Raw genomic sequence first — 12,980 nt, forward strand, 5'->3', positions numbered from 1 at the left:
CCGTGGGAGCGGGGAGAAGAGAACTGTTTTCAAAGTTCAGGCCTTTTCCATTTGGCCCAATATGACAGAATTAGGAGCAATGAACGAGGTTTCAGACGTACAGATTCTGGCTCCATGTAAGGGAAAATCCCCTAACAATGAGAGCTGTCCAAATGGCTTCCTTGTCTCTGGGGGTCTTCTAGAATAGGCCGGTTGGGGATGTTGTTGAGTTTCTGTTTAGGTACAAGACAAGAGGACCTCTGAGATGCTATGATTCTGTCAGTATGAGTTTTGTAGCTATCACGCCATATGGTTACAACGTGCTCATGCCACAATGCAACATGACGTTGATGCTAGGATGCCACATTGCTATGCAATATCTACTTCAGAGGAAAAGAGTTTTGTCCAGATGAATATTCTTCCAGGAAACTTGTAATGTGCTCTCTGTCACAGGTAACATACTTCTGGAGAAGGCTGTGTTTTATCATTGAAAAAAAAGCTTTATAAACTAAATGAAAAAGTCAAGTCATACTCTGGTTTTGCCACTTACTACCTGATATGGCCTCCAACAAGTCACTGTCTGGGCTTCTGTTTGTTTTACTGTAAAAAGTAGGAGTTGGGGTTGAAGAATTCTCACTGCTTTCTGCTTGAGATGCCTAGAATGATCCTTAGCTGGGGTGAGCCCATAATCCAAAGATTGTCTGAAATTCCACAGATGCCTACAAATGACCTGTCCCCTTCTCTCTAGGAACTCATAACCTCTCTATAATAACCTGTAATAGCCTTCTAAATAATCTCCCCATTTCCTGTTTCTAATTCTCTTGCTATCACAGTAAGTGTAGTTACTTCTTCATATATTCTTACCTCCTTGGGGATATATGTCTAGCAGTAGGATCTCTGAATATGGGTATGGACATAACAGTCACTTTTCTAACATAATTCCAAGTTGTTTTCCAGAATAGTTGCTCCAGAATTTGCAGCTGCGCCAACTGGGTGTTGGTGTCTTCTTGCAATACCTCCAACAATCATTATTCTAATTTCCAGTCATCTTTGTCGAACCTCGGAATTGTTGAGTTGCATTTCTCTTATTACTAGTGATCTGAAGCAATCTTTCATATAGAAGCTAACAAATGGCAATTCATTTGACAACTCTTTAATCATATCCTTTGACCACTTAATTGTTGGGAAATGGTTCTTGTTCATATATGCGTGTGTGTGTGTTAATTTCTTACATATGATTTTATTATGTGAGATGGTTTGCTGAGAAGAGGTGTTGGGAAGGATTATATTGGGAAATTAATATAATGCAAAACTAAAAGGCACAAATTAAAAATTAAAAAATGAGTAAATAATCAAGATAAAAAGAATCTAAGTTTCTTGAAAACAAGGATTATATCATTTTAAAATCTTTATATCCCTGGCAAAGCTCCTTGTACACCATAGATCCCTAAAATATTTGCTAAATGCTGAATGAACAGCACCTAACCTCACTGAATACTTGGATATTTGTACTTAATAATGTCCTCGGACTACAGCAACAAATAGTTGTCCCTGTATAGAAACAAAGCAGAACTTTTAAGACAGAATTGCTCAAATGAATTTGGCCATGGAACACTTGGCCAAATTCATTCTTTATATGTCTATCCCCAGTGCCTAGCACAGTACTAAGCATATAGTAGATATTTAATAAATACTTATTGATTAACTGATTGATGAGTTCCATGAGTTTTGTTCTATCAAGCTAGGATGGCCTGGGAGCATAGAATATCCCACTGGGTAAAGAGGGTAGATTAGAGATATTCTCGCCTCAAATAAAATAAAGTCAGCCTATTTTCATACTGAAAAAGGTAGCTACACAAAATAAGTATTTATGATTCATATATAATTTCATCTTTAATATTTTATAAGCTAGAGGGGAAAATATGGCCATTATCAACCATTTTTCATGGAAAGTCTCTTCCTATAGTCTGGTAAATGGAAGTTTGGAAAACACAGTTCTACACAGAGAGGAAATAAATGAAACTGAAACAAATAAAAACCAGTTGCTATGAGAATAACATGGCACTCACTGGCTCACTCTCTCAATGCCAAGTCGGCTACACTTGCCTTCAGAATTCCAGAGTATTAGAAGGGGGGTGATTTTTAAAAAAAACTGCCACTGGCTGGAGCCACTGCCTGGGGTCCTTACTAGCCATGTTTCACATGGCTGTTGGGGGGCTAGCACTTCTTTATGTGTTGAAAGCAAGTGAGATCTTCCTCCCAGTCTTGGGAAGAAGGAGCAGGAAGAACTTGTATCTCTGTTCCAAGTTTAACTATGTACCTGGGAATCCGGGTCATCATTAACAACTGCAAAGCAGCCCCTAAATGAGAAGGCTATGATACCACAGGCTACGGGCTGCCCAAACTCTTCAACTACCCAAATAATCCACTGTATCATTTCTTCCTTGACATTTCCATCACACAGGGGGAGGTGATAAAGCCACATTTTTTTCAAACCACTGAATGACAATACAATTTATATCCTCCATAGGAGGCCATCAAATGTTTCAGAGCTCCTACTCTAAGGTAATTCCTTGAAAATGTCTATATGTATTTTAATTTTTCACCTCATTTACAATGTTATAGATGCCAGAGCAGCAGTAATGCTTTTCTTAATGCTCAGAAAACATAATGCCAAAATGTAATTATATATTAGCTATAGTTTATAGAGGCAGACGACTCAAAACATATGGATGGGGAAAGGCTCCAGAATTAGAGTAAACCAAGCCCAGCAGAGTGTGGCATTTTAACAGACATATTTCAAATAGAGAAAAACATAAACAATTTCTATTTCCTCTTCAAGCTCATTCGTTTGAGTAGAATGCTTACGAGCAAGGTTTTACAAACAAAAATCTACAACATCTTTATTAGGGTCAACAGAGTAGCACGTGAAAGGAGCCCAAACATGGAGAAAGTCACAAGGGCAGCCATGAGCTTATCAACATAAATATTTACTGAGTGCTGTTGCCCGCTGGGCACACTGAACTGGCTGTTAATATGTACCCTACTCGTTAAATCTGTGTCTCCTTGTCTGCAGGAACAGATATTAGCATGATAGCAGGAAAAAGACACCTCATACACTGCTTTGTGGGAGGACCAACTGTGGAGATGCCCCATCCTCCATGATCCCCAGGAGTTCCTCAGAACTCTAGAGACTAATGTGGCACATGAAAAAACCCCCCCAACAGATTTTATACACACACACACACACACACACTACATATACATATATTGTACAAACATTATATTATACACATGTACATACCTGTATATATTTATGTGTGGGTACATTATAGCTGTGTATATACACATACATATATACATATACATATGTGTGTGTATGTGTATGTAAAGAATTCAATGGAGAAGGTTCCACATATATTCAAACATTTATATCCTCACTTTTTGTGGTAGCAAAGAAGAGGAAACGAAGTAGATGTCCACTGACTGAAGAATGACCAAAACAACTGTGGTATACAAATGTAACAGAATATTACTGTGTTGTAAGAAATGAGGAATATGACGAATACAGGGAAAACATACATGAGTATGTAAAGAACACATGTAACAAAATGGACACTGAAAAATTACAAAAGACAAATTTGATCCCAAAGGAGATATATGAAGAGATAACTCATTCCACTCCTTCGTAGAGGTAAAGGTAGAAGGGGAAGGGTCCATAGGTGTGGAATACCATATATCTGACCAGTTTTTAAAAAAAAATATTGACCAGTTTTGTTGATTTCTCTCTTTCTTTTTTTCTTTTTAAAAATAAATTCTTTGTTATAGAGGATGACTCTCTAAAGCAAGGGAGAGAGATACATGGGTAACTTTAGGCAGTAAAAAACCAAAAATAGCAGTTTTTTAAAGTACAGAGTAATTAAAGGGAATGATGGGGGAAAAGTTATAACATTATATATGGTAAAATTAATTCAGAAGCAATAATCAAGCTATTTGTATGTTCAGTGTTAAGTTTTTAATAAAACATACATTTTTTTCAAAAGAAAAATGAATCCTTATAAAGTATAAGGGCTTGGAATGAATGAATGAATCAATGGAGGAAAACACGTCTTACAGATAGTCCTTGCCTTTAAGGAGTTTACATTCTAATGTAGATACAATATCACTGAATCAACAAATACATCTTTAAAAATATTCTTGTCCCTATCTGAGGTGAAGAAGGATCTCAGGATGGTGCTTACCTCACAACCCTGGAGATATATACTTTAATAACTACAAAGATCCATGTTATTCAAGTGTCTGTACTGTTTGCTCTTTTTAGAAAAATGTGTAAGGTACAGAGCCAGAAGAACAATGTATACAATAACAACCTTTGAAATCCTTGAGCATTCTGATCAATGCAAAGACCAACCACAATTCCAGAGGACTGATGATGAGGAATGCTGCCCACTTCATGACACAGAGGGGATGGACTCAGGGTGCAGAATAAGATGCACATTTTTGGATGTGGCCAATGTGGGGATTTGTTTTGCTTAACTATGCACATCTGTAACAAAGGATTTTTTTTTAATTTTTTTTTTTAATTTTTCAGTGGAGGGGATGTGGGAAGGAAAGAAAAAATGCTTAACTAAAAAGTAATTTTATAAAAGAAAAGAAGGAGGGGAAGGAACAAGCATTTATATAGTGCCTACTGTATGCTAGGCACTATACTAAGTGCATTTAAAAAATATTACCTCATTTGAATATATTATAAGGTATTGTCTCTTTCATGTTTTTATTTGCCAGAAGGGACAAAAAACCAAAAATAATGTTGTGTAAGGAAAACTGATAAAAACCAATCTGTGAAGGAACAGTCTCTCAGATAAAATGTTGAGAAGAGACACAATGTTCTGTGCACCAGAGACAACTGCAACTCAGATAAATTTTCTGAGAGAACTTATTGGTGGGCAAAACAATAAGTGACAACTGGCTTCCACCATCGTAGTCAATCATCTTATTTGCATGGGATTGTTTTTAGAATTTTGAAGCTTATAACTAACAAAATCATTAAATGAAAATTATTTGGAACTTTGGGAAGATCATATAAGGACTACTGAGTTCCTAAGTGACAGAAAGATGTCTTGAGTTTTGCTGCCTTCATAAGAAAAAGAATGATGAATTACTGACACTGGAGTAGTGATCTGAGCCATTAAAGGATAAAGAAACCAACATGAGGAGAAGCTATGAGATGAGATAACTGGAGAAGCAAGAGAATGAACTGAGCACAGGAAGAGTCATGAGGAGCTGGGAAAAGCAGATGGGGAAGGCTTTGGAAAGAGACCACTGATTCTTTGGCTGCCTGCTTATTCACTGCTCTGCTGGTTGACTGTGGAAAGACTGGACCACTTGTAAGAAGCTCATTGGCTTATAGTGGAATCCTCTTGGCTGTATACAGGTCTAGGAGGACTAGTGCCCTTTAGTGCCCTCTACAGAAGAAATAAAACAAAACTCTCAAGGGTTCCTGTGTTGCCCTCTACTGACTTCTCTGGTTCGAGATGGACAAATAGGAGGGGAAGACAGGCTTTGCCTGTATTTTATCACGAGCTTAACTTTTCTGTCAGGATAGGTTAGGAGCTAAGTGAACAAAAAATCCTCTGCAATTGATCAAGATATTGGCAGTTCTTCAGCTTTAGGGAACCACTGAGAACTGAAAGGGCACAATACCTTTTTATGCACCTTGTTGAGGGCTGTTGTCAGTAAAAAGATTACTTGTGATTGTTTCACAGGCTTGAAAGCAAAGGAGAAATGGCCTTGCCTAGCAGGAGCATGGTGAGGACCAGGAAAGGTGCAGCTAGCAGGAGTGGCTCCCTGAGGTGTAGACTTCTCCTAGAAGGGAACTAGGACATCAAGATCTGCAGTGAAGAGTTGTGAGTTGCCCTAGGCACATGAATTTTCCCACACATGTGCGTCTTTGCTAGGTTTCTGTTGACTACTCTCCCCCAAAGTTATTGTTTGTGTTGGTGTGACCTAGATTTATGATTATTCCTGCTCTGGTCTTCTATTGAATAAATGTTATGATTATCCTTATTTTTTTATCTTCAGTTGAGTATGTTATGAATGTTTTTGCATTTTCTTTATTTAATAAATATTTTCTGTTTAAGAGTTGATGGTGAAAAAAAGTTAATAGTGTCATGTTGTGATTTTGTGTAAACGGGATACACACTGGTTGGGACTCAGTAATTACAACTATTAACACACACTTCTGAAGACCCTCAAAATCGAGAAAGTGAGTTGTATTAGCATGGTTATGTCCTCTTTCTGGGAGAGAATGCAGGTTGGGATGAGGAATTTATGCCACACCAGTTAACAGTAAGAGTGATCCTTCTTTAATACAGGAATTTAGCTGTCCTTTTTATTTTGAGATAATTGTTAGTCATTTATTAAGCACCAACTAGGTGCAAGCTACCAAGCAAAGCTATCTTTTCAGAAATGTTTTCTAATAGACTGACTACCTTGCTCAGAGTAAATACTAGACAGAGAACTTGAGAGAAACTTATTATCCGACCCAACTGATACATAAAGCTCTTCGATCTCTTCTTGCATAGCTCTTTTTTCTCATCTTTTTCTTCCCTTTCCTATGTTTTCCCTCTTCTCATTTTATTCTCTCTCCTTTAATTTTTCTCCCTTCTTCCTATCTTTATTTTTCCTTGCTTTTCTGTGTTTTCATTTTTTCTCTCTCTGTTCTCTTAATTCTGTCTCTCCCTCCTAAAATAGGAGCAATATCCGAACTCCCCAATGAAGATTAGGCTAATTTTCCCTTACAAGGTATTGAAATTGTCCTTGAAATTGGATTGGCTCAGGGAACTAAAGGATCCATCTGTTGACATCCCTTCCAGGTTATAAGTACAAAACAATCATAAGGACCTCTATTTGTGCTTTGATGATTGACTGGGTAGACCATGATGCAATCAAGATGCAAAAAAGTTTGCTCAGCTGAATTAACTGGTGTTCTTGATGCATATCCTGTTGAATATCCTTTCCCTCGTATAGCTAAACAAATAAAGTACCAAGCAAAGTAAGCACTTAATTGATACTCACCACTTGATCAATAGTCTCCCCTTCTTCTCCCCTTCTAAGTATTCCTTTTCAGTCTCACATTCATTGACTCTAGGTGATGCCTTAAAATATGTGTTTCTCTAAAGTCCTTAGCCCCCTTCTTTTTGGTTCTGTACATTCAGTCATTTGACAACCTCATTCACTCTAAAAGAATCAACACTTATCTCTGTTCAAATTTATGGTTCAGACCCTGAGAGATCCAAATGGACCTCACTTCTCTAGACCTGCATCTTGAATAGATATTTCTACCTAGATATTTCAATACCTAGTCAAACTCAATGAATCCAAAATGGAACGGCTCATTCTACTTTGCTACAACTCCAATGGACAGGCAGTTAGATGATGAAATGTCGAGAGAGCACTAGGCCTGGGGTTAGGAAGACTTGAGTTCAAATGTCACCTTACACACTGACTAGCTGTATAATTCCAGGCAAGTCACTTAACTTCAACTCAGTTTCTTCTACTGTAAAATGGGATTCATAATAGCATCTAGGTCACAGCATTGTTGTAAGGATCGAATGAGATATGTTTAAAAGGTGCTTAGGCACAGTGTCTAGAATTTAGTTATTACTGTTTTTCGGTCATTTCTGACTCTTTGTGACCCTATTTTGAGGTTTTCTTGGCAGAAATAGTGAAGTGCTTTGTCATTTCCTTCTCCAGATCATTTTACAGATGATGAAACTGAGGCAAACAAATCACCCAGCTAGTAAGTATGTGAGGCTGGCATTTGAACTCTTCCTGATTCCAAGCCCAGTGCTCTATCTACTGGTGGTCCTGGCATATACTAATACCTAATAAATAAACAAACACTTAATAAAAACTATTATAGGGTAGATCTATCACCTCCCTAGTTCTGAACACTACATCCAGAAATATATCATGGTGTCACAGAAGACCATATAATTTATACACCAAAAGAGGCTATGATTCTAATTCTATGAGTTCTTCATGCATTCATTGACAGTGATCAGTGTTCTCTATAATCCCAGTGATGGGCAAAATTTCGTGGTCAGTGCTTCTTAAACTGTGGGTCACGACCCCATATGGGTTTTCCACAACTTTGGCAACAGTTAAAGATTTCAGAAGGAGCAATGACCAAAAATTAATTAAAAATCAAAAGTATAATGATCTAAGGTGTTTCTGGCAGCATTTGACCATGTTGCATCAAACTTCCCTGTAGCCTTGGTTCTGAACACAAAGCATGGGCACTTTGCACTGTGCATGTCCTCAGGTCACACAGTGCCAACAAATGTCAGCAAAAACTTTAAGAAGCCCTGGACAGTTTAGTAGGTCAGTCAATCCACGAGAAATATAACATTCAATTCAATTCAACAAGCATTTATTAGTATTTATACTATGTACCAGGTAAGAGGCAGTGGGGTATGATGAACAGAAAGCCTGCCTTGACAATAAGGAAGACATGAGTTTGAGTCCTGATTCTCACATACACTAGTTGGGTTATTCTGACCACATCATTTTACCTTCTTAACATTGTTCCAGTCAATTGAGTCTATAATCTAGCAAACAGTTGGGAGAATTCATCCCTATACTGATGAAATCACAGATCTGGAGAAAAAAATATACTAGGAATTCTGTTAGGCACTAGGAGTACAAAGATAAAAGTAAAAAAGTCCCTGCCCTCAAAGAAGGTAATTCTTATTGGATTTAACCTACAGGTGGCAGCTAGGTAGCACAATGGATAGAGTGCCATGACTGGAGTCAGGAAGACATCTTCATGAGTTCAAATCCTGCCCCTGGGTAAGTCACTTAACTGTGTTTGCCTCTGTTTCCTAAACTGTAAAATGAGCAGGAGAAGGAAAAGACAAATAATTCCAGTATCTCTGCAAAGAAAACCTCTCACAAAGAGTAGGACCTGTCTGGGAAAAAAAAAGACTCCTAAAATAAAGATGCCCAGGACACAAAGTGATGATGAATGAAGAAAAGATGCTAGGAGCAGCACATAAATCTTCAAAATCTTGGGCTAAAAGCATTTAAATAGGCCTAAGAGATCAGAAGAATCTACTTGGAAATGAAATTCTAAGTGAAAATGAGGGGAGAAATATACTAATGAAGAGACAGTAAACAGGAAAGAGTTTGAAAACAAATTTCTTAAATTTCGGTACAGTACCCTGACTCTTTTTGGAGATTTAATTACCACTAAATGGAATACTGAAATGAAAATAATAATAGTCAACATTTATATAGCACCTTAAAGTTTGCAGAGCACTTCACATATGTTTTGTCATATGATCCTCATACCACCCTGGGAGGTGGGTGCTCTTTATTATCATCTCTTTTTTACAGATGAAGAAAATGACACTGAGAGAAGTTAAGTAACTTGCCCAGGGTCACACAGAGCAGGTAAGAATCTGAGGGAAGATTTGAACTCAAGTCTTCCTGACTCCAGTCTGATGCTCTATCTACTGTGGACCCTAGGCTTCCTCTTTTATCAATATCTATCCGTGTCCCCCTTTCTTATCTTTGAAGTTATGACCAATATTACCCTCATTCAATACTTCAGACACAATGAAAACAAATGGAGTACAACTTCTTTCAGAATAATTTTAAAAAGATGAGGAAGATCCTAGCTTTTGACATAACTCTAGACAGATTTTTTAAAAATTACATACCTTGAAGAACGGTGTTCTGGTTTATTTCTTTCACTGCGATCTGTAAAAAAAGAAGATATTTACATGTTAAAAATTTTTCTTAGCAGTGGAGGAAAACTTGAATTTCTCAAATACTGCCCCTCCATTCAATTTAATTCATATTTTTTAAGTGCCTACTATGTACAAAATGTTGAGGTTTAGAGGTGCTCAGGATCCCAAAATACTGACAGGCCTGGTCCTGCCTGAATGAATTCTACTCAAGCCTTCTTTTAGCCAAAGAAAAGCAAAGTTTATTTAAGATGTGCCATAATGGGTAGACTTTTAAGAAGCTTGAGCATTTGGGAGGCTTGTATTGACAAGCAGGCCAGATTGAATGTCAGATAGATCGAATCTCAGCACTTTCATGGAGGAGGAATGGGTCTTATATACAGAAAGACTGTAGGAGGAATCTAGGGATGGCCAAGGAGTCTAGAGGAGGGGTTTAGGGAGGGTCTTCATGGGAACAGACAGTGGAGGGCTAGGCTAGTTTAAGGGTGTGAGAAGTAAGAAAGTTCTGTTGTCCACATTCCTAGGTGATAGGGGTTGGGACCTAGCATGGACAGGTTAGAGGCCAGAAACTAAGGCAGGCCCAAGGAGCTATGTGAGGAAAGGCCTATTAGAGAGAACATGGAGTCACATGTCCAGGGGACAGTATCGAGGGAAATCCCAAGCTCAGAATTCTATAAGGGTCCTGCCTCATCCTGACCTGGTAGTAGTCCTTCCACTGGCCATGCTGGAAGCTACCCATTCCTTCAGGGGAAGGAACGTAGGCCTTCCCTACTCTGAACTCTATTTTAAATAAATTTTTCTTGATACCTTGTTTTTATGTCAAGTTCCTCTCTAACAAAGGGTAACAGATTGGGGCATAGATATTTTGATAAGATCAAGGGTGGGAAATAGCTGGGGGAAGTGGGAGAAAGTATGGCCTCAGGCCAGAGGAGAGTTCATGGGGGTTCCCAGAGCCTATACTCCATCAAAAACATATCATTGGTACTCGAGATATTAAAACAAAAACAAAATTGTTGAGGGTTGAACTTCAGGAGCATTAAAACATGCACCCTGTTAAGTAAATGCAAAGTAATTTGTGGGGAGAGGGGAGAAAGCACTAAAAATTGGAGTGATTATGGGAAGTATCCTGAAGGAGACAGCACCAACTAAATGAAATCTTGAAAGATGATAAGGATTCTGAGAAAAAGAGATGAAAAGGGAGAACGCTCCTGGCAGAGACAAGGGATCAATAAGCAATCAATAAGCACTTATTAAGCTCCTACCACATGCCAGGCACTGTGTTGGGCACTGTGGATACAAATACATAGAGTGAAGAAATCCCTCAATGCCCAGAAATTGAAGATGGGATGCTGAGTTTGGGGAATGCCAGTTAAGGAATCCAGTTTGGCCAGAAGGTTAACAACGTGCAGTAAGACCAAAAGGGTGGGCTGGAGCTAGACTGTGGAAGATCTTAAAGGACAGACCAAATCTCCTTTTCCACAGAAAAGCGAGGAACATTCTGTGTGCAGATGAGGTTGCTGTGTAGGTTGGTTTTGCTTATCTATTTTTCTTTATAACTAGGGCATGCTCATTGGCTAGGTGGATGGTGGTGGTGATGATATATCCTGAAATGATGGTGGTAGCCAAAGAAAATGCATCAATAAAACTTTTTTTTTTTTTTTTTGGAAAAATCAGACTAAGCTTTGTATTTTACCCTAGAAGGAAGTAGGGAGCTACTGAAAATTTTTGAGCAGAGAAGTGGCATGGTCAAGCCTATACCTTAGGAAAATTCTTTTTTGGTAGCTGTGATTCTACACAGCTTAAGTTTCTTAAAAAAAAAAAAAAAAAAAGCAATTCAAAACAAATGCTGTGTCCTTCCTGTTATAGGAATCATTATCTGAGCTGAGAGGGTTTGTCTAGCTGAAGAGATGATGGTATGATGACCTAGCTCATAAAGTTTATTACATATCAAAAATCATCTGCTCAGAAAAAGCAGCATCCTGTGGATTTGTTTATTTATTTTCAACTTTAGAGCTGTTTTAACCACAAAAGACTTTAGCTAAGGGGAGAAAAGTGAGGAAACCAGAAAACCAGAGATTACTCAGTCCAAAAAAATCATTCCATGAATCATGGCTGGCAGAAGTCCCCAAAAGGCTAAGGAGGGGAAAATATAGCAGTCTGCTAAATTAACATCTGCAAATGCAGAAAAGCTGGCTATACTCCTTCATTAACTCCCCAGCTCCCAGAAAGTTTTAGACTTTAAATCTGAATGCAAACCCCAGAGAGAGAAGTTTTACAAAGAAGACAAAAGAGTTCCTGCTTAACATTTCTGAAGCGGAAAAACAGCTGGATTTGGAGTCAAAAGCCCTGGGCTCAAATCCTCCCAGCTCCTGCCTACACACTTAAGTGACAAATCACTTAACTTTCGGGATCCTCGGGTTCCTCCCATTTAAAACAAAAGAGTTAGACTTAAATAGATTTAAAAATTCTTTCCTTCTCTAAATCCAATGAGCTTAAGCAATCAAAAAAAAGAATTAATTAAAATATTCTAGTACATGCAAATACGTTGCTCAATGAACTTTATATAAAACCCACAAGTTATCTTTTCGTTCCTACTAAAAATTAGCCCATCATGATAAACATCTGGAAAAGTAAAAAAATTAAAATAACAATAAAAAAAGGATCTTCCCCTCCTCCCACTGCCTTTGAAAGTAACAACTCTAGAAAACCATTATAAGCAAGAGTTCCTATATTGCAGTCTGAAATTCGTGGCCATGAAACAGCCATACTGCAGGCTTTCCTCTCTTTTTTACCATTTGGAGACAAGGTAGGGATAAGGTTGGAAGTATGCAAAAATCAGAGAAAGAAGAGTTTACAGCTCAGTGTGACAGCAATCCTCGAACCGGACGGTCGCGCTCCTGAGTAAACATCTTTTTCTCAGCCCAGGATTTGGCTTGCGTGTGATGAGGCATAAGGAATCTTAGTGAAAAGGCTAGGGACCGCTTGGTTCGTTCAGTGTACTTCTGTACCTAATACACGATGGAAATTTGTGGCTGGTTCTAACTCGGTTCCATTTGCATTTAATCTGATATTCCTGCATCTCCTAGAAATGATAAATCAGGCTACACCCGCCCCTCCAAGAAAACACAACCCGCTTTGTTACCTATCTGTTACCAACTTATCTGCAGCCCGTATCTCAGCACTGACCAAACGGTCAGTTCCTGGACAACTTTTCCCCCTCATCGTACATGCGAGGTCTCCTACGGACAC

The 12,980-nt window shown here is 38.3% G+C and overlaps 1 protein-coding gene across 6 annotated transcripts in view; it reads right to left on the minus strand.

The window, feature by feature from the left end:
• SH3D19 (SH3 domain containing 19) overlaps positions 1-12,980 on the minus strand; it is a 209,560-nt gene that overhangs the window by 123,891 nt on the left and 72,689 nt on the right. For all 6 annotated transcript variants that reach the window (XM_072621236.1, XM_072621235.1, XM_072621234.1 and 3 more), the window contains exon 2: positions 9,705-9,744. In XM_072621236.1, coding sequence (XP_072477337.1) covers positions 9,705-9,744 — 40 coding nt within the window. The remainder of the gene's footprint in view (positions 1-9,704; positions 9,745-12,980) is intronic.

This window comes from Notamacropus eugenii, chromosome 6 (genome assembly GCF_028372415.1).
Source record: "Notamacropus eugenii isolate mMacEug1 chromosome 6, mMacEug1.pri_v2, whole genome shotgun sequence".
In the NCBI taxonomy this organism is placed as follows: Eukaryota; Metazoa; Chordata; class Mammalia; order Diprotodontia; family Macropodidae; genus Notamacropus; species Notamacropus eugenii.